This window comes from Melanotaenia boesemani, chromosome 20 (assembly GCF_017639745.1).
Source record: "Melanotaenia boesemani isolate fMelBoe1 chromosome 20, fMelBoe1.pri, whole genome shotgun sequence".
Lineage (NCBI taxonomy): Eukaryota > Metazoa > Chordata > Actinopteri > Atheriniformes > Melanotaeniidae > Melanotaenia > Melanotaenia boesemani.
The window spans coordinates 26358992-26378097 of record NC_055701.1 but is presented as its reverse complement, the minus strand read 5'-3'; the positions used below and the strand labels follow the sequence as shown (position 1 = coordinate 26378097).

Below are 19106 nucleotides of genomic sequence, written 5' to 3'. Positions count from 1 at the left end.
AGAAGAACCTGAGTTAAAGTACAAGCACATTACCTGATCTTATCTAGAGAAAAACCTGAATTAAAGTACAAACACATTACCTGACCTTACCTAGAGAAGAACCAGAGTTAAAGTACAAACACATTACCTGATCTTATCTAGAGAAGAACCTGAGTTAAAGTACAAACACATTACCTGATCTTATCTAGAGAAGGACCTGAGTTAAAGTACAAACCCATTACCTGATCTTATCTAGAGAAGAACCAGAGTTAAAGTACAAACACATTACCTGATCTTATCTAGAGAAGAACCTGAGTTAAAGTACAAACACATTACCTGATCTTATCTAGAGAAGAACCAGAGTTCAAGTACAAACACATTACCTGATCTTATCTAGAGAAGAACCCGAGTTAAAATACAAACACATTACCTGATCTTATCTAGAGAAGAACCTGAGTTAAAGTACAAACACATTACCTGATCTTATCTAAAGAAGAACCAGAGTTAAAGTACAAACACATTACCTGATATTACCTAGACAAGAACCTGAGTTAAAGTACAAACACATTACCTGATCTTATCTAGAGAAGAACCTGAGTTAAAGTACAAACCCATTACCTGATCTTATCTAGAGAAGAACCAGAGTTAAAGTACAAACACATTACCTGATCTTATCTAGAGAAGAACCTGAGTTAAAGTACAAACACATTACCTGACCTTACCTAGAGAAGAACCAGAGTTAAAGTACAAACACAATACCTGACCTTATCTAGAAAAGAACCTGAGTTAAAGTACAAACCCATTACCAGACCTTATCTAGACAAAAACCACAGTTAAAGTACAAACACATTACCTGACCTTACCTAGAGAAGAACCAGAGTTAAAGTACAAACACATTACCTGATCTTATCTAGAGAAGAACCAGAGTTAAAGTACAAACACATTACCTGATCTTATCTAAAGTAGAACCAGAGTTAAAGTACAAACACATTACCTGATATTACCTAGACAAGAACCTGAGTTAAAGTACAAATACATTACCTGATCTTATGTAGAGAAGAACCAGAGTTAAAGTACAAACACATTACCTGATCTTATCTAAAGTAGAACCAGAGTTAAAGTACAAACACATTACCTGATATTACCTAGACAAGAACCTGAGTTAAAGTACAAACACATTACCTGATCTTATCTAGAAAAAAACCTGAGTTAAAATACAAACCCATTACCAGACCTTACCTAGAGAAGAACCAGAGTTAAAGTACAAACACATTACCTGATCTTATCCAGAGAACCAGAGTTAAAGTACAAACCCATTACCTGATCTTACCTTGAGAAGAACCAGAGTTAAAGTACAAACACATTACCTGATCTTACCTAGAGAAGAACCAGAGTTAAAGTACAAACACATTACCTGATCTTATCTAGAGAAGAACCAGAGTTAAAGTACAAACACATTACCTGATCTTATCTAGAGAAGAACCTGAGTTAAAGTACAAGCACATTACCTGATCTTATCTAGAGAAAAACCTGAATTAAAGTACAAACACATTACCTGACCTTACCTAGAGAAGAACCAGAGTTAAAGTACAAACACATTACCTGATCTTATCTAGAGAAGAACCTGAGTTAAAGTACAAACACATTACCTGATCTTATCTAGAGAAGGACCTGAGTTAAAGTACAAACCCATTACCTGATCTTATCTAGAGAAGAACCAGAGTTAAAGTACAAACACATTACCTGATCTTATCTAGAGAAGAACCTGAGTTAAAGTACAAACACATTACCTGATCTTATCTAAAGAAGAACCAGAGTTCAAGTACAAACACATTACCTGATCTTATCTAGAGAAGAACCCGAGTTAAAATACAAACACATTACCTGATCTTATCTAGAGAAGAACCTGAGTTAAAGTACAAACACATTACCTGATCTTATCTAGAAAAAAACCTGAGTTAAAGTACAAACCCATTACCAGACTTTACCTAGAGAAGAACCAGAGTTAAAGTACAAACACATTACCTGACCTTACCTAGAGAAGAACCAGAGTTAAAGTACAAACACATTACCTGATCTTATCTAGAGAAGAACCTGAGTTAAAGTACAAACACATTACCTGATCTTATCTAGAGAAGAACCTGAGTTAAAGTACAAACCCATTACCTGATCTTATCTAGAGAAGAACCAGAGTTAAAGTACAAACACATTACCTGATCTTATCTAGAGAAGAACCTGAGTTAAAGTACAAACACATTACCTGACCTTACCTAGAGAAGAACCAGAGTTAAAGTACAAACACAATACCTGACCTTATCTAGAAAAGAACCTGAGTTAAAGTACAAACCCATTACCAGACCTTATCTAGAGAAAAACCAGAGTTAAAGTACAAACACATTACCTGACCTTACCTAGAGAAGAACCAGAGTTAAAGTACAAACACATTACCTGATCTTATGTAGAGAAGAACCAGAGTTAAAGTACAAACACATTACCTGATCTTATCTAAAGAAGAACCAGAGTTAAAGTACAAACACATTACCTGATATTACCTAGACAAGAACCTGAGTTAAAGTACAAACCCATTACCTGATCTTATCTAGAGAAGAACCTGAGTTAAAGTACAAACACATTACCTGACCTTACCTAGAGAAGAACCAGAGTTAAAGTACAAACACATTACCTGATCTTATCTAGAAAAAAACCTGAGTTAAAATACAAACCCATTACCAGACCTTACCTAGAGAAGAACCAGAGTTAAAGTACAAACACATTACCTGATCTTATCCAGAGAACCAGAGTTAAAGTACAAACACATTACCTGATGTTACCTAGAGAAGAACCTGAGTTAAAGTACAAACCCATTACCTGATCTTACCTTGAGAAGAACCAGAGTTAAAGTACAAACACATTACCTGATCTTACCTAGAGAAGAACCTGAGTTAAAGTACAAACACATTACCTGATCTTACCTAGAGAAGAACCAGAGTTAAAGTACAAACACATTACCTGATCTTATCTAGAGAAGAACCAGAGTTAAAGTACAAACACATTACCTGACCTTATCTAGAGAAGAACCTGAGTTAAAGTACAAACACATTACCTGATCTTATCTAGAGAAAAACCTGAATTAAAGTACAAACACATTACCTGATCTTATCTAGAGAAGAACCTGAGTTAAAGTACAAACACATTACCTGATCTTATCTAGAAAAAAACCTGAGTTAAAGTACAAACACATTACCTGACCTTACCTAGAGAAGAACCAGAGTTAAAGTACAAACACATTACCTGATCTTATCTAGAGAAGAACCTGAGTTAAAGTACAAACACATTACCTGACCTTACCTAGAGAAGAACCAGAGTTAAAGTACAAACACAATACCTGACCTTATCTAGAAAAGAACCTGAGTTAAAGTACAAACCCATTACCAGACCTTATCTAGAGAAAAACCAGAGTTAAAGTACAAACACATTACCTGACCTTACCTAGAGAAGAACCAGAGTTAAAGTACAAACACATTACCTGATCTTATGTAGAGAAGAACCAGAGTTAAAGTACAAACACATTACCTGATCTTATCTAAAGAAGAACCAGAGTTAAAGTACAAACACATTACCTGATATTACCTAGACAAGAACCTGAGTTAAAGTACAAACACATTACCTGATCTTATCTAGAGAAGAACCTGAGTTAAAGTACAAACACATTACCTGATCTTATCTAGAAAAAAACCTGAGTTAAAGTACAAACCCATTACCAGACTTTACCTAGAGAAGAACCAGAGTTAAAGTATAAACATATTACCCGATCTTATCTAGAGAAGAACCAGAGTTAAAGTACAAACACATTACCTGATCTTACCTAGAGAAGAACCTGAGTTAAAGTACAAACCCATTACCTGATTTTACCTGGAGAAGAACCAGAGTTAAAGTACAAACCCATTACCTGATCTTATCTAGAGAAGAACCAGAGTTAAAGTACAAACACATTACCTGATCTTACCTAGAGAAGAACCTGAGATAAAGTACAAACCCATTACCTGATTTTACCTGGAGAAGAACCAGAGTTAAAGTACAAACCCATTACCTGATCTTATCTAGAGAAGAACCAGAGTTAAAGTACAAACACATTACCTGATCTTACCTAGAGAAGAACCTGAGTTAAAGTACAAACACATTACCTGATCTTATCTAGAAAAAAACCTGAGTTAAAGTACAAACCCATTACCAGACCTTACCTCTAGAAGAACCAGAGTTAAAGTACAAACACATTACCTGATCTTATCTAGAGAAGAACCAGAGTTAAAGTACAAACACATTACCTGATCTTACCTAGAGAAGAACCTGAGTTAAAGTACAAACCCATTACCTGATCTTACCTGGAGAAGAACCTGCGTTAAAGTACAAACCCATTACCTGATCTTATCTAGAGAAGAACCAGAGTTAAAGTACAAACACATTACCTGATCTTATCTAGAGAAGAACCTGAGTTAAAGTATAAATGTGAAAATGGCGGTTCCTGTGTGTATCTGCAGGTGCAGCGGGGGTTCAGGTCGGTTCTGGTCTACCTGACGGCTCTGGACAGCAGCAGTGACTTCTTGGCAGTTGGCAGCAGCATCGGCATGCTTTATCTGTACTGTCGCCGCCTCGCACACATGAACAAGTATAGTCTGGAGGTCTGAGCTCTTCTTCTTTTTCTGAATCAGACATTAATTACCAAACATATGAGTGGAGTTCTGGGAACAGCAGAGTCCAGATCAGCAGCATGAGGCTGTTTCCAAGTCTCCTGGATAAAGTTACATGGTAGTTTTTGGTAAATAGGTTGTATGTAGCTAATAGGCAGATTCATCTGAAACTTTGTATAAGGGGGACAACTGTTCTGGATGATTTTACATAGTGATAGTTATATTTTTAACATTGTGTGGACGCTAGTGTCCTTTATTCGTCCAATTAGATGAGAAAGTGGGTCAGGGAGACGGTGGGATCGAACCTGGGTGGCCTTGCTTTAAGGGTCGCTGCTATGCTACATGAGCTAAACACTGCAACCACAGGAGTATTTAGCAACAACAAAACTAGCTTTCTTTCTTTTCTTATTGTCTGGTCTTTTTGCTCCTGAAGCAACATTTCTGTGAGGTTTTAGTAATCTGCGCTCTGGTCTGTTGCCTTGAATATTGGTGACAGCTGCTAAACTTTGCGCCTCCACACCGAGGTCGGGCTTGCTGTGCTGCGTTCATGGCCCCGCCCGCCATTAATTAAAACTCCCGTGATCAAAGCAATGCGCTCTCTCGTATGGAAGCCCATTTCCGTCACTCTGACGAAAAAAAAAAAACCATTGTATCTCATTATTATGAGATAGTATCTCAAAATAATGAGATACTTAAGTCATAATTATGAGATACTATCTCATTATTATGAGATACTATCTCATAATATTGTGATAGTTAAGTCATAATTATGAGATAGTATCTCATTATTATGAGATACTATCTCATAATAATGAGATAGTTAAGTCATAATTATGAGATAGTATCTCATTATTATGAGATAGTATCTCATAATAATGAGATAGTTAAGTCATAATTATGAGATACTATCTCATTATTATCAGATTCAGATTCAGATTCAGATAACCTTTATTTGTCCCACAGCGGGGAAATTGCAGCGCAACAGCAGCAGAAGACACGCAATAGACAACAAATGGTACAATTTAAGAGGATAATAAAAAGAAATGTAAGTACTTAAACATAATAAAACTAAGTGAAATAGTTAAATAAATGACTAAATGTAATAAAAAACCTGTACACAGTACAGGGGGTGTGTCTGGGGATGTATATACAAGGTAATGGGTAGTGCAAAAACAGCAGTGAAAAATGGACAGTAAGATAAATGATATGTTATTGCACAAGTCCGTATAGTTCGTTATATTCTTCAGTCTAGCGGGCATTAAGTTTGTTGTGAAGCCTGACAGCAGCAGGCAGGAAAGATCTGCGGTACCTCTCCTTCACGCAGCGAGGATGAAGCAGCCGCTCACTGAAGGAACTGCTCAGAGCTGTCAGGGTGTGCTGGAGGGGGTGGGATGGGCTGTTCAACATGGATGACAGCTTAGCAGTCATCCTCTCATTTCCCACTACCTCTACTGAGTCCAGGGGGCATCCCAGGACAGAACTGGCCCTCCTCACCAGTCTGTCCATTTTCCTCCTGTCTCTGTCCATTATGCTGCTGGTCCAGCAGACTATCCCATAGAAGATGGCTGAGGCCACCACAGAGTCATAAAAGGTCCTGAGGAGTGGGCGCTGCACTCCGAAGGACCTCAGCCTCTTGAGCAGGAACAGTCTGCTGTTGCCCTTCTTGACCAGGGCGTTGGTGTTGTCCGACCAGTCCAGACGGTCATTCAGGTGAACACCCAGGTACTTGTAGGACCTCACCAGGTCGATGTCCATTCCCTGGATGTTCACTGGTACAGGTGGAGAGTTGTTATGCCTGCTGAAATCCACCACCAGCTCCTTGGTTTTGCTGGTATTGATCTGGAGGTTATTCCGCAGGCTCCAGTCCACAAAGTCCTGAATAAGTCCTCTGTACTCCCTGTCGTCTCCATCTGTAATGAGGCCAACAACAGCAGAGTCATCAGAGTACTTTTGCAGATGGCATGATGGTGTGTTATGTGCGAAGTCCGCGGTGTAGAGGGTGAACAGGAAAGGAGCCAGAACCGTTCCCTGCGGTGCACCCGTACTGCAGAGAAGCCGATCCGACTCAGAGCCCTGCACCCTCACAAATTGTGGTCTGTGGGTAAGGTAGTCCAGAATCCAGGAGGTGAGGTGATGGTCCACCCCAGCCAGCTGCAGCTTGTCCACCAACAACCTGGGCTGGATGGTGTTGAATGCACTGGAGAAATCAAAGAACATCATCCTCACAGTGCTTCCAGCCTTCTCCAGGTGAGAGAGAGAGGTGTGGAGGAGGTAGAGGATGGCATCATCCACCCCGATGTCAGGTTGGTAGGCGAACTGCAGCGGGTCCATGAAGGAGCTCACCATCGGACGCAGATGTGCGAGGACCAGTCTCTCCAGCGCCTTCATCAGGTGACGTCAGAGCTACTGGCCTGTAGCCGTTGAGCTCCTTTGAGTGCGATGTTTTTGGCACGGGCACGATGCAGGATGTCTTCCACAACTTTGGCACTTTCCCCAGTTTCAGGCTCAGGTTGAACATGTACCCAAAGATCCCACACAGCTGGTCTGTGCAGGACTTCAGGAGCCTGGAGCTGATGCCGTCCGGACCTGCAGCTTTCCTAGCCCTGGTCTTCTTAAGGGCCTCCCTCACCTGGTATGTAGTGAAGGACAGACCAGAGCAGGGGGGTGTTGATGGGGGAGGGGCACACGGGACAGAGTGTGAAGTGAAGGTGTGTGAGCCAAAGATTGTAAGAGAGGGAGAGGGGGGTAAGGCGGAGCTGCAGGCAGTAGAAGCTGATGGGGTTTGCAGCAGAGGAGACTGGGTCGATGGAAGAGCGGGTGCCTGATCAAACCTATTGAAAAATAAGTTCAGGTCATTTGCCCTGCCCTGGTCTCCCACCCGTTGGGACTTTGGCTCCTTGTAGCCCGAGATGGTCTTCAGTCCCTTCCAGACATCACGGATGTTGTTGTGCTGCAGCTGGTACTCCATCTTCCTCCTGTAACTGTCCTTCCCCCTCCTGATCGTCCTCCTCAACTCCCTCTGCACAAATTTCAGCTCCTCTTTGTTCCTGGACTGAAAGGCTCTCTTCTTCTCCTTCAGGAGAGCCTTGATGTCTGGGGTGATCCAGGGCTTACTGTTGGAGAAGCTCCGTACAGTCCTGGTTGGTACGGTGTTTTCTACACAGAAATTAATATAGTCTGTCAGGCAGTCGGTGAGGCTGTCGATGTCTTCCCCATGGGCATCACTGAAGACACCCCACAGCGTTGTGTGAAAACAGTCCTTCAGGGCCTCCTCGGCTTCTTCGGACCATTTCTTAACGGTGCGGGTGACAGCAGGCTGCCTGTGCACAAAAGGTTTATACACAGGCAGGAGGTGCACAAGGTTGTGATCGGCACGGCCCAGGGGAGGAAGAGGGAGTGAATGATATGCCTCCTTGGTGTTGGCGTAAAACAGGTCCAGTGTTTTATTGTCTCTGGTGCAGCATGTGACATACTGGGTGAATTTGGGCAGTGAGGAGGAGGGTGGAGTAACATGATTGAAATCTCCAGAGATGAGAAGGAGGGCATCAGGGTGCTGTGTCTGCAGCCTGCTCACTGCTGAGAGCAGGACATCACAGGCTGCATCTGCGTTAGCAGAGGGGGGGATGTACACCACCACAGCGAGGGCATGAGTGAACTCCCTCGGCAGGTAGTGGGGCCTCATGCTCACAGCCAACAGTTCAATGTCCTTACAGCAGTGCTGCTCCTTAACAGTGATGTGCCCAGGGTTACACCATCTATCATTTGCAAACACTGCCAGCCCTCCTCCTTTCCTCTTACCGCTCTCCTTGCTTCTGTCTGCCCGTAGTAGCGTGAATCCGTCCAATTCCACAGCCGTGTCCGGAGCCAGCGCAGTTAGCCACGTCTCAGTAAACAGCAGGAGGCTGCTCTCCCGGTACTCACGCCGGTGCCGGGTCAGCGCCGCCAGCTCGTCCATCTTGTTGGTTAGAGATCTTACGTTCCCCATGATGATGGACGGGAGAACGGGCCGGTAACGTCTCCTCCTAGCGCGGCGCTCGGCTCCGGCCCGGCGTCCCCGTCTCCTCCTCTTCAGTTCGGGGGGAACATCGGGCCGCTCCACAGATAGCACCGGCGCGCTGCGCAGGGCTAACAGCTGATCCCTGCTGTAAACAATGGAGCCATGACTCCGCGTGCGGTCTCCGGACACAGCCGTGAAAAGGGCAAAAACCAGAAGAGCCACCAGCGCTAACTCCGCAAGTTTTGTGTGCATGACGAAGAGGAGTTAAAAGCACACAAGAGCAAAAATAAGAGCAAAGAGAAATAAATAATTTAAAAGTAGGAAAAGTAAGAAAAAGCTCAACGGTGAGCAGGAGCTGCTGTTGCAGGCTGCCACTCGCGCGGCGCCATCTTGTTAGGACAATTATGAGAATGAGATAGTATCTCATAATTATGAGATACTATCTCATAATAATGAGATAGTATCTCATAATTATGAGATACTAAGTCATAATTATGAGATAGTATCTCATAATAATGAAATACTATCTCATAATAATGAGATAGTATCTCATTATTATGAGATACTTAAGTCATAATTATGAGATACTATGTTTTTTTTTTTCATCAGAGTGACGGAAATGGGCTTCCATACTCTCGATTAAGAAACACACTGTTGAATTGATAAATACGCTCCTCAAGGTATTTGGCTGAGATATAATGCCATACATTTGTCTCAGAATTGATTTTAACTGTATGAAATCAGTAACACAGTCACCATCCCCACTCCAGAAGCACCCTTTCCCTCATAAGTTCCTGTTTACAAATACAGATGTAGCTGCGAGTGGCCTACTACTGTCATTACAGATTGGTGTACTTTAAATTACATCATAATCTTGTTACCTAAACCAATGTTACCTAACAGCCTTTTTTTAAATAATTTTTTATAGATATTAACACATGGTTGAAAACATATCCATTGCTGAACACTGTCAAAGATGAGACAGTGACTTGCAGTGGAAAACTTGTCAACACTTTCCCTCTGATGCACCAGATACCCACAGCCAGCAGATGGCGCTCTTTGACTGTGTCAGATGTTTTGACAGTGAGACAATTTCAGGCTGTTGTGTCAAAGCAGACTTGATGTTTCATGAGGCCTTGGTTTCACCATCCCTAGTCCTGGGTGAAGCTGCTTCAGTGTTAGCTCTATTCACTTTCCCCAGCAGTGGTGAAGCAGACACAGGACTCTACTGGATCTAGAAGAGTCGTGTGGTGTTTATTGCTAAAACCTGTAGCGAAACATTCACCAATAACTGGGCAGTGTCTGTCAGCTAACTTTCTCTGCTCCGACGTTACCCCCTCCCCTCCCTATTGTTCTAACTCTCTCCTCCTCTCCAGCTCGACCTTTCTTAAAGGGGCCATGCTGTTCTTTGAACACATCGCTGTAAACTGTCATGGTCTATGGTTTTTCAGTTCGGTATTTTCTTTTTGTTTTTTACTTTTCTGTAGGTTTTCTGTCACAGTCAGGTCTGGTTTCCTGTTTTATTTTTGTAGTTCCTTCCTTTGTGTGTTCTGTTGTGCTTTCTGCCTCCTGTCATTAGTGCACATGGTTTGATTTAGCTCATTCATTCATGTTCGTCATTAGTCCTCTGTGTGTGTGTGTGTGTGTGTGTGTGTGTGTGTGTGTGTGTGTGTGTGTGTGTGTGTGTGTGTGTATATACATATACCCCTCGGTTTTATTTATTCTCTGCCAATCCATTCATAGTCTTCATGCCATGAAGACCTAGTCCTAGTCTTTTTGCCATGTTTTGTAGTCTTTTTTGTTGTATTTATGCCAAGTTCAGTCCATGTACCGTTGTTTAGTTTTGTTTATTAAACCTTGTACCTGCCCCGGTCTGCCTCCAGCTTCCTCTGCCTGCATTTGGGTCTACACCTTCCACACCACACAACACCGACATGAATAGCAAAGTCTCCGCACAATGACACAACTCTTCCAAACAAAACGCTACCTTAAAAAAAAAAGCTTGTCAACTTTGCATGCCATTTCAATAAGTCGTGTTTGTTCCTAGTGCACACACACACACACATACTAGTGTTGGCACACACGTCTTGGGGTTTATAATATTCATGGATAATAAAGTGTCAGTGTACAGGCATCCTTCTTTATAATAATGTTGAACCATGTGAAAGTTGTATTTAGAATCATACCTGTTGCAAAGAGATGTGGTCTTTATTGGTTTTTCAGTCTTTTTCTTTTTCTCCGTGGACATTGAGCCTAGTGAGACAGGCTTACAGTATAAAAAGAGCGATCCTCAGTTCTTGGGCTGACACAGAGGAGCAGCATCCAGTCTATGCCTGTTTAAAATAGATTCTGTGGTTTTGGGGGTTTTTTTTTCTTCTTCTTTTGTTTTGTTTTGTTCTTTTGTTTTGTACTGAACGTGAGAAAATAAATATCACAAGCATTTTACTGTTTGGCTTGCCTGAGGTTTCAATGGAAGGTCGGGGAAGGAACCCCCGTGACAAACGGTGCTTCGGTGACTAGATGTCATCGTTTTCAGTCTGACTGATACTGGATGTTTAAAAAAATAGGAAAGCTCTAGAGCTTCATGAGGCCTCATCACTATTTTTAAGGTTTGGTTTATGTTGGAAATGTGAAGTCGGTCATCAGAAGTCACCGTAAGGGGAGGAAATCAAGAATAAAAGTCCAAACAGAGTATCTCAGAGCAGCGTCATCTGTTGCTGCCTAAATACCAAATACCTTCTGGGGATCTGGTCCGCCAAAAACATCTCTGTCTCTCAGCAGTGTGGCTGTTTACGGGGTTATCACTTGGAAATGCAGTATTTCAGTCTGGAAACAAAAAAAAGCAAGACGGCAACTTGAAATATGTGTACAGTCAAGGTTTCCAGGCTAAACATTTTCAAGCTAAGAAGGGAAGAGAAAAAAGTGTAGCGGGCTCCTGACGAACATGACAAGCTAATTTTACAGTGCAACGTAGCTTTCACTAATACACATAAATCTGGGGCTTACTGTATTTAAACAGCGATAACAGGGAGGCGTGGCCTACGGTCTTCAGCCAATGAGAGTAGACTGTGTCTGCACAGAGGCGTGGTATACGGTCTTCAGCCAATGGGAGCAGACTGTGTCTGCATAGAGGCGTGGTTTACTGTCTTCAGCCAATGGGAGCAGATGAAATCTTGCTCCTTTGGAAGAAGACTACATTACAAATGTAATGTTTCCGTTTCTTCATTCCCTTGTCTTGGAACATCAGATTCAGACATTTGTGAACACATCTGTAAGTTATATGTTGTTAAACCCATTAATAGTGATGGACATATAGAACTCATTAATAATGCAAACAGGATGAGATCTAAAACAACAAAAATAACTGATTATAAATCTTAGCTTTAAAGAATGATCAAGAGAAAGAAATGTGCTAAATAAACAAATCAACTAAACTGCACTAGTGAGAAATTAACTACCATTGTATACATCATTGTATACATTGATGATTATTTCCTTTTGATCCTGAATTTCTAAGTATATATACTGTAAAGGGTACACATTGTTTGTATATTGAATATAGAAAAAGAACACTAACATAAATGTGGATTGTTAACACAGTAAGATCTGTCTTATATCTAATTTGCAACTCTTAACCAGATCTTATTAGTAGGGATTAATTTTCTAATCTCGAGGAAATCCAGCTTCTTTTTCTTTTAAGGTTTATCTTCCTCCTTTTGGTAGTTTTAAAGGGAAAAAAGTAAAATAGTTTGAGCATACAAGGATCTTCCTGGTCCTGGATCAGTAGCAGGAACTGGATGGACGTAGACTGGCTCACTGATGGAGGAAGTTCTGACATGTCCTCCATGTCTCCACAGGGAAAATGTGAGGCAATTACAGCTGTTAAGCTGCTCAGCTGTTTTGATGATCTGGTTGCCGTGGGAACAGCTTCAGGTCGGGTTGCAGTCTTCCAGCTGGTGTCCCCACTTCCTGGTCGCAACAAACAGGTAAGAAAAAGATCAGGTGACTGTTGTTCTTCACCTGTCTGCAGCTGTAGAATAACGTGTGTGTGGTTCTTCACCTGTCTGCAGCTGTAGAATAACGTGTGTGTGGTTCTTCACCTGTCTGCAGCTGTAGTGTAATGTGTGTGTGGTTCTTCACCTGTCTGCAGCTGTAGAATAACGTGTGTGTGGTTCTTCACCTGTCTGCAGCTGTAGTGTAATGTGTGTGTGGTTCTTCACCTGTCTGCAGCTGTAGAATAATGTGTGTGGTTCTTCACCTGTCTGCAGCTGTAGAATAACGTGTGTGTGGTTCTTCACCTGTCTGCAGCTGTAGTGTAATGTGTGTGTGGTTCTTCACCTGTCTGCAGCTATAGAATAACGTGTGTGTGGTTCTTCACCTGTCTGCAGCTGTAGTGTAATGTGTGTGTGGTTCTTCACCTGTCTGCAGCTGTAGAATAACGTGTGTGTGGTTCTTCCCCTGTCTGCAGCTGTAGTGTAATGTGTGTGTGGTTCTTCACCTGTCTGCAGCTGTAGAATAACGTGTGTGTGGTTCTTCATCTGTCTGCAGCTGTAGTGTAATGTGTGTGTGGTTCTTCACCTGTCTGCAGCTGTAGAATAACGTGTGTGTGGTTCTTCACCTGTCTGCAGCTGTAGAATAACGTGTGTGTGGTTCTTCACCTGTCTGCAGCTGTAGAATAACGTGTGTGGTTCTTCACCTGTCTGCAGCTGTAGAATAACGTGTGTGTGGTTCTTCACCTGTCTGCAGCTGTAGAATAACGTGTGTGTGGTTCTTCACCTGTCTGCAGCTGTAGAATAACGTGTGTGTGGTTCTTCACCTGTCTGCAGCTGTAGAATAACGTGTGTGTGGTTCTTCACCTGTCTGCAGCTGTAGAATAACGTGTGTGTGGTTCTTCACCTGTCTGCAGCTGTAGAATAACGTGTGTGTGGTTCTTCACCTGTCTGCAGCTGTAGTGTAATGTGTGTGTGGTTCTTCACCTGTCTGCAGCTGTAGAATAACGTGTGTGTGGTTCTTCACCTGTCTGCAGCTGTAGTGTAACGTGTGTGTGGTTCTTCACCTGTCTGCAGCTGTAGAATAACGTGTGTGTGGTTCTTCACCTGTCTGCAGCTGTAGTGTAATGTGTGTGTGGTTCTTCACCTGTCTGCAGCTGTAGAATAACGTGTGTGTGGTTCTTCATCTGTCTGCAGCTGTAGTGTAATGTGTGTGTGGTTCTTCACCTGTCTGCAGCTGTAGAATAACGTGTGTGTGGTTCTTCACCTGTCTGCAGCTGTAGAATAACGTGTGTGTGGTTCTTCACCTGTCTGCAGCTGTAGAATAACGTGTGTGTGGTTCTTCACCTGTCTGCAGCTGTAGTGTAATGTGTGTGTGGTTCTTCACCTGTCTGCAGCTGTAGAATAACGTGTGTGTGGTTCTTCACCTGTCTGCAGCTGTAGTGTAACGTGTGTGTGGTTCTTCACCTGTCTGCAGCTGTAGAATAACGTGTGTGTGGTTCTTCACCTGTCTGCAGCTGTAGTGTAATGTGTGTGTGGTTCTTCACCTGTCTGCAGCTGTAGAATAACGTGTGTGTGGTTCTTCACCTGTCTGCAGCTGTAGAATAATATGTGTGTGGTTCTTCACCTGTCTGCAGCTGTAGAATAATATGTGTGTGGTTCTTCACCTGTCTGCAAATGTAGTGTAATGTGTATGTGGTTCTTCACCTGTCTGCAGCTGTAGAATAACGTGTGTGGTTCTTCACCTGTCTGCAGCTGTAGAATAACGTGTGTGGTTCTTCACCTGTCTGCAGCTGTAGAATAACGTGTGTGTGGTTCTTCACCTGTCTGCAGCTGTAGAATAACGTGTGTGTGGTTCTTCACCTGTCTGCAGCTGTAGAATAACGTGTGTGTGGTTCTTCACCTGTCTGCAGCTGTAGTGTAATGTGTGTGTGGTTCTTCACCTGTCTGCAGCTGTAGAATAATGTGTGTGTGGTTCTTCACCTGTCTGCAGCTGTAGAATAATATGTGTGTGGTTCTTCACCTGTCTGCAAATGTAGAATAACGTGTGTGGTTCTTCACCTGTCTGCAGCTGTAGAATAATGTGTGTGTGGTTCTTCACCTGTCTGCAGCTGTAGAATAACGTGTGTGTGGTTCTTCACCTGTCTGCAGCTGTAGAATAACGTGTGTGTGGTTCTTCACCTGTCTGCAGCTGTAGAATAACGTGTGTGTGGTTCTTCACCTGTCTGCAGCTGTAGTGTAATGTGTGTGTGGTTCTTCACCTGTCTGCAGCTGTAGAATAATGTGTGTGTGGTTCTTCACCTGTCTGCAGCTGTAGAATAATATGTGTGTGGTTCTTCACCTGTCTGCAAATGTAGAATAACGTGTGTGGTTCTTCACCTGTCTGCAGCTGTAGAATAATGTGTGTGTGGTTCTTCACCTGTCTGCAGCTGTAGAATAACGTGTGTGTGGTTCTTCACCTGTCTGCAGCTGTAGAATAACGTGTGTGTGGTTCTTCGCCTGTCTGCAGCTGTAGTGTAATGTGTGTGTGGTTCTTCACCTGTCTGCAGCTGTAGAATAATGTGTGTGGTTCTTCACCTGTCTGCAGCTGTAGTGTAATGTGTGTGTGGTTCTTCACCTGTCTGCAGCTGTAGAATAATGTGTGTGTGGTTCTTCACCTGTCTGCAGCTGTAGAATAACGTGTGTGTGGTTCTTCACCTGTCTGCAGCTGTAGAATAACGTGTGTGTGGTTCTTCGCCTGTCTGCAGCTGTAGTGTAATGTGTGTGTGGTTCTTCACCTGTCTGCAGCTGTAGAATAATGTGTGTGGTTCTTCACCTGTCTGCAGCTGTAGAATAATGTGTGTGGTTCTTCAACTGTCTGCAGCTGTAGAATAACGTGTGTGTGGTTGTTCGCCTGTCTGCAGCTGTAGTGTAATGTGTGTGTGGTTCTTCACCTGTCTGCAGCTCAGGAGGTTTGATGTTGTCGGCCTCCATAAAGGATCCATCACTTCTTTGACATGGAGCACCAACGGCATGAAGCTCTTCTCCGGAGATGATAAAGGACGGGTGGTGTTCTCGGCTCTGGACCTGGACCAGGTGAGAACACAATGCAACAAAGTCTGGTTCTAAATAGATTCAGCGTCAGTAGGAATGCAGCCTGACGTGGCGTGTTGGGTATGTGCAGGGGGTGTGTAAACCTGTGCTGCTGCTGGAGGAGTCCTCAGGTGTGGTTCAGATGGAGTACAGTCACCAGGTCCTGCTGGTTTCTACGCAGCATAGAACCCTGCTGTTCTGCACACAGAAACAGGAAGTCCTGCAGCTCGGCACCAAGCCCCGCAAAAGGTAGTGAAACCGGGTCTGTTCAGCAACTATTTGTTTTCTAAATATGCTTCAGACCTGCAGACCAGAGCTGACTGACCGTGGTTCTGAACTGTTACAGCAGCGGCAGGTTTGGGGCCTGCTTCCTGCCCGCTCTTTGTAAACAGAGTGATCTTCAAGTGTTCGCTGCTCGACCTGGACTTAGACTGTGGAGGTCTGATGTCAGAGGACACGTGGAAGACACCCGGCTGCTCAAACCACTCTTCAACACACAGGTACAAAAGGAGACAGCCAATCTGATCCTATCCAATCTGATAATATACACCTCCAGATCTGATCCCAAATACCCCCAGATCTCATCTCATACACCTCCAGATCTTATCCCATACACCTCCAGATCTGATCTCATACACCTCCAGGTCCAATCCGAGATGGCAAGAGGGCTTGGAGTTATTTTAGTGGCTAAAGTAAACTGCTTCCACACCATCTTTGGTCTCAATGTTAGTGTATAAACTTTCAACGTCCATGGTGAATAGGAAAACATTTTTCTCCACCTCAAGGGTTTGGTCAGGAAGTTGTTCGAAACTGTCCGTCCATCTGCATGCCCGTCTTCTGCGTTGAGCATAAATGGGCCTTAAGGCATATGCCACACCTATGAGGTGGATTGCTTGCGTGTGCGTTTTGTGTTGCGTTTATATTTTTGTCCATTGTATTTGTGAATTTCAAATCTAAAATTAACTCAGAAATGAAGAGAAACTAAAGACGGTGTAGATAACTTGAAATTAAACTAAAATAAATTAAAATCTTTGATGTCTTGTTACAGAAGAGACAGGTGAGAACAGCTATAGTAAGATGACTAAAAGGACTGAGTAGATGGAGGACAGAGAGAAGATGACATGAGAGAGGAGGAGAAGTTTGTGTGAGATGTGTGAGTAATAACAGTCTCGCTGTATTGCTCTGTGTGTTTAGCTTTTGCACCTTCTGCAAGTCACGTCCATTTTATAAATGTAATGAAAGCAGGGGAATTAATTTCTTTAGTCAATATTTTTGTAATCTGGTGCATTAATACAGGAAATGGGGCTTTTAATGGCTTTATTTTCATATTAAAAACTACAGGATTCAAAGTGGTAAACAGGTGTTTTAGTCCAAATCAGAAATAGGTGGGCTGGCCTTAAATATAAAACTCCAGGGCAGAAAATTGATTCCACTCTGGCCCCGCCTGAAAGGAAACATCCAGAAATCTTCCATAAGACATCAAAAGGCAGATAAATCAATAAAATGAATTCTTCACATTAACAAAGCATTTTTTATTTATGAATAAATTCTGAAATTAGAAAAATAAACAAAAAGAATGAAAAATTAACATGCCACTAAAGGTTTACTACATTGATGAATATTATTGTAAATAAAAAGGGGAATTTCCCAGTCTGGAATCAATAAAGAGAGAGTGGTTACAGAGGTGGACTTAGGTTTGAAGGACCTGGGTTCAATTCCCCGGTGTGGTGAACCACTGTGGGCACCTGAGCATGTCCCTTACACCACATCTGGTCCCCAGACCCACTACTCTCTGGTATCTGGTAGACATGGTAAAATGTAGAGACTAATTTCCAAATTGGGATTAATAAAGTCAAATAAAATAACAAAAAACCCATAAATGATTGAGATATATTTACTTATTTATTCCATCTAATATGATGGAAGAGTATCTATATTTTTAGTTTGATCTTAGATGTATTTTTTTGACCTTTTTTTTAACCAGGAAGTCCCATTAATATTAAAAACCTCTTTTGCAAGAGTGTTCTGGCCAAGAGGCAGCAAAAAGTATCAGTTACAACCAAAGTATTAATTACAACAATTAACAGTTAAAATAAACAATGAAAATTAATTACAAATTCTGAAAACAGTTACAAGTTAAAGAGGCTGTCTCAAGTGCTCAGTCTGGATTAAAATTCACTCAATGAAATAAGTTTTGTTAATTTCCAGTCCTTTTGCATCATGTTCTATGTGGAAGGGGCAGAGAAGACAAAGGCCCTTCTTCCCAGTTCAGTGTAGGCAAATGGTACAAAGAGCAACAAATGATTTTTTGATCACAAACCATACAAATCAACATTTCTCCGTGCGATTAGGTTACAAATATAGAAGGGCAGTAGTCCAAGCATGAATGAATGAATGAATGAAAAATACTTTATTAATCCCAAAGGGAAATTCAATATTGTAGTAGTAGTAATTTTTTTTTTTTTTTTTTTTTTTTTTTAGTAAAGTAAAACAATCACATTAATTAATTAAGGGCTTTGTTCTTCAGCCTGATAGCTGCTGGAAGGAAGGATCTTCTGTATCTCTCTGTCTTGCATCGGACTTGAACAAGCCTCCCACTGAACACACTCTGTTGTTTCGTCACGGCGTTGTGTAGAGGGTGTGAAGGATCTTCCATTATCCTCGTCAGCTTGTACAGAATTCTTTTTTTGATGATCAACTCCAGCGGCTCCAGAGTTACTCCAAGCACAGAACCGGCTTTCTTGATCAGTTTGTTAATTCTTTTCAAGTCTCTGGTTCTGATGCCGCTGCCCCAGCAGATTGCTGCAAAGCTGATTGCACTTTCAACAACAGACCTGTAGAACATTTGCAACATTTTGGTGCAGACGTTAAAAGATCTCAGCTTCCTTAAGAAGTAGAGTCTGCTCTATGGCCTTGTAGATAAAAGTGTACCAGTGTCCCAACCTCCTGGTGGACAAAGAAGGCCAACCCACTCGAGAATACAGTTCACAGTGATGGTCAGGGCTCTACACTTTGTAATGAACCTCAAAGAAGCATGATAAACAGTGTCAAGCTTTCTCAGACATTTAGATGAAGCATTCTATTCCAACAGATCTCCATAATCTAAAACGGAGAAAAAAGTTGCAATGACAAGCCACTTTTCCACCTCAAAAGAAAAACAAAATTTGTTTCGAAAGAAAAAAAACTATTTCAGTTTGAGTTTCCTCACAAGATTATCAATATGGGGTTTGAAAGTGAGAGCGTCATCAAGCAGGATACCAAGATACTTGTACATATGAACTACTTCAATTTCATTTCCCTCAAGAGTGGATACTGTGGGGATAATTTAAGGAAACTTCTTAGAATTTGAGAACAGCATTAATTTAGTTTTGTCAGCATTAA

At 42.1% G+C, this 19106-nt stretch overlaps 1 protein-coding gene across 2 annotated transcripts in view; it reads left to right on the top strand.

Moving 5' to 3' along the window:
• tecpr2 (tectonin beta-propeller repeat containing 2) overlaps positions 1-19106 on the top strand; it is a 62284-nt gene that overhangs the window by 8666 nt on the left and 34512 nt on the right. For both annotated transcript variants that reach the window (XM_041971387.1, XM_041971386.1), the window contains exons 3-7: positions 4518-4658; positions 12522-12650; positions 15597-15728; positions 15817-15974; positions 16072-16225. In XM_041971387.1, the coding sequence (XP_041827321.1) occupies positions 4518-4658; positions 12522-12650; positions 15597-15728; positions 15817-15974; positions 16072-16225 (714 nt within the window). The remainder of the gene's footprint in view (positions 1-4517; positions 4659-12521; positions 12651-15596; positions 15729-15816; positions 15975-16071; positions 16226-19106) is intronic.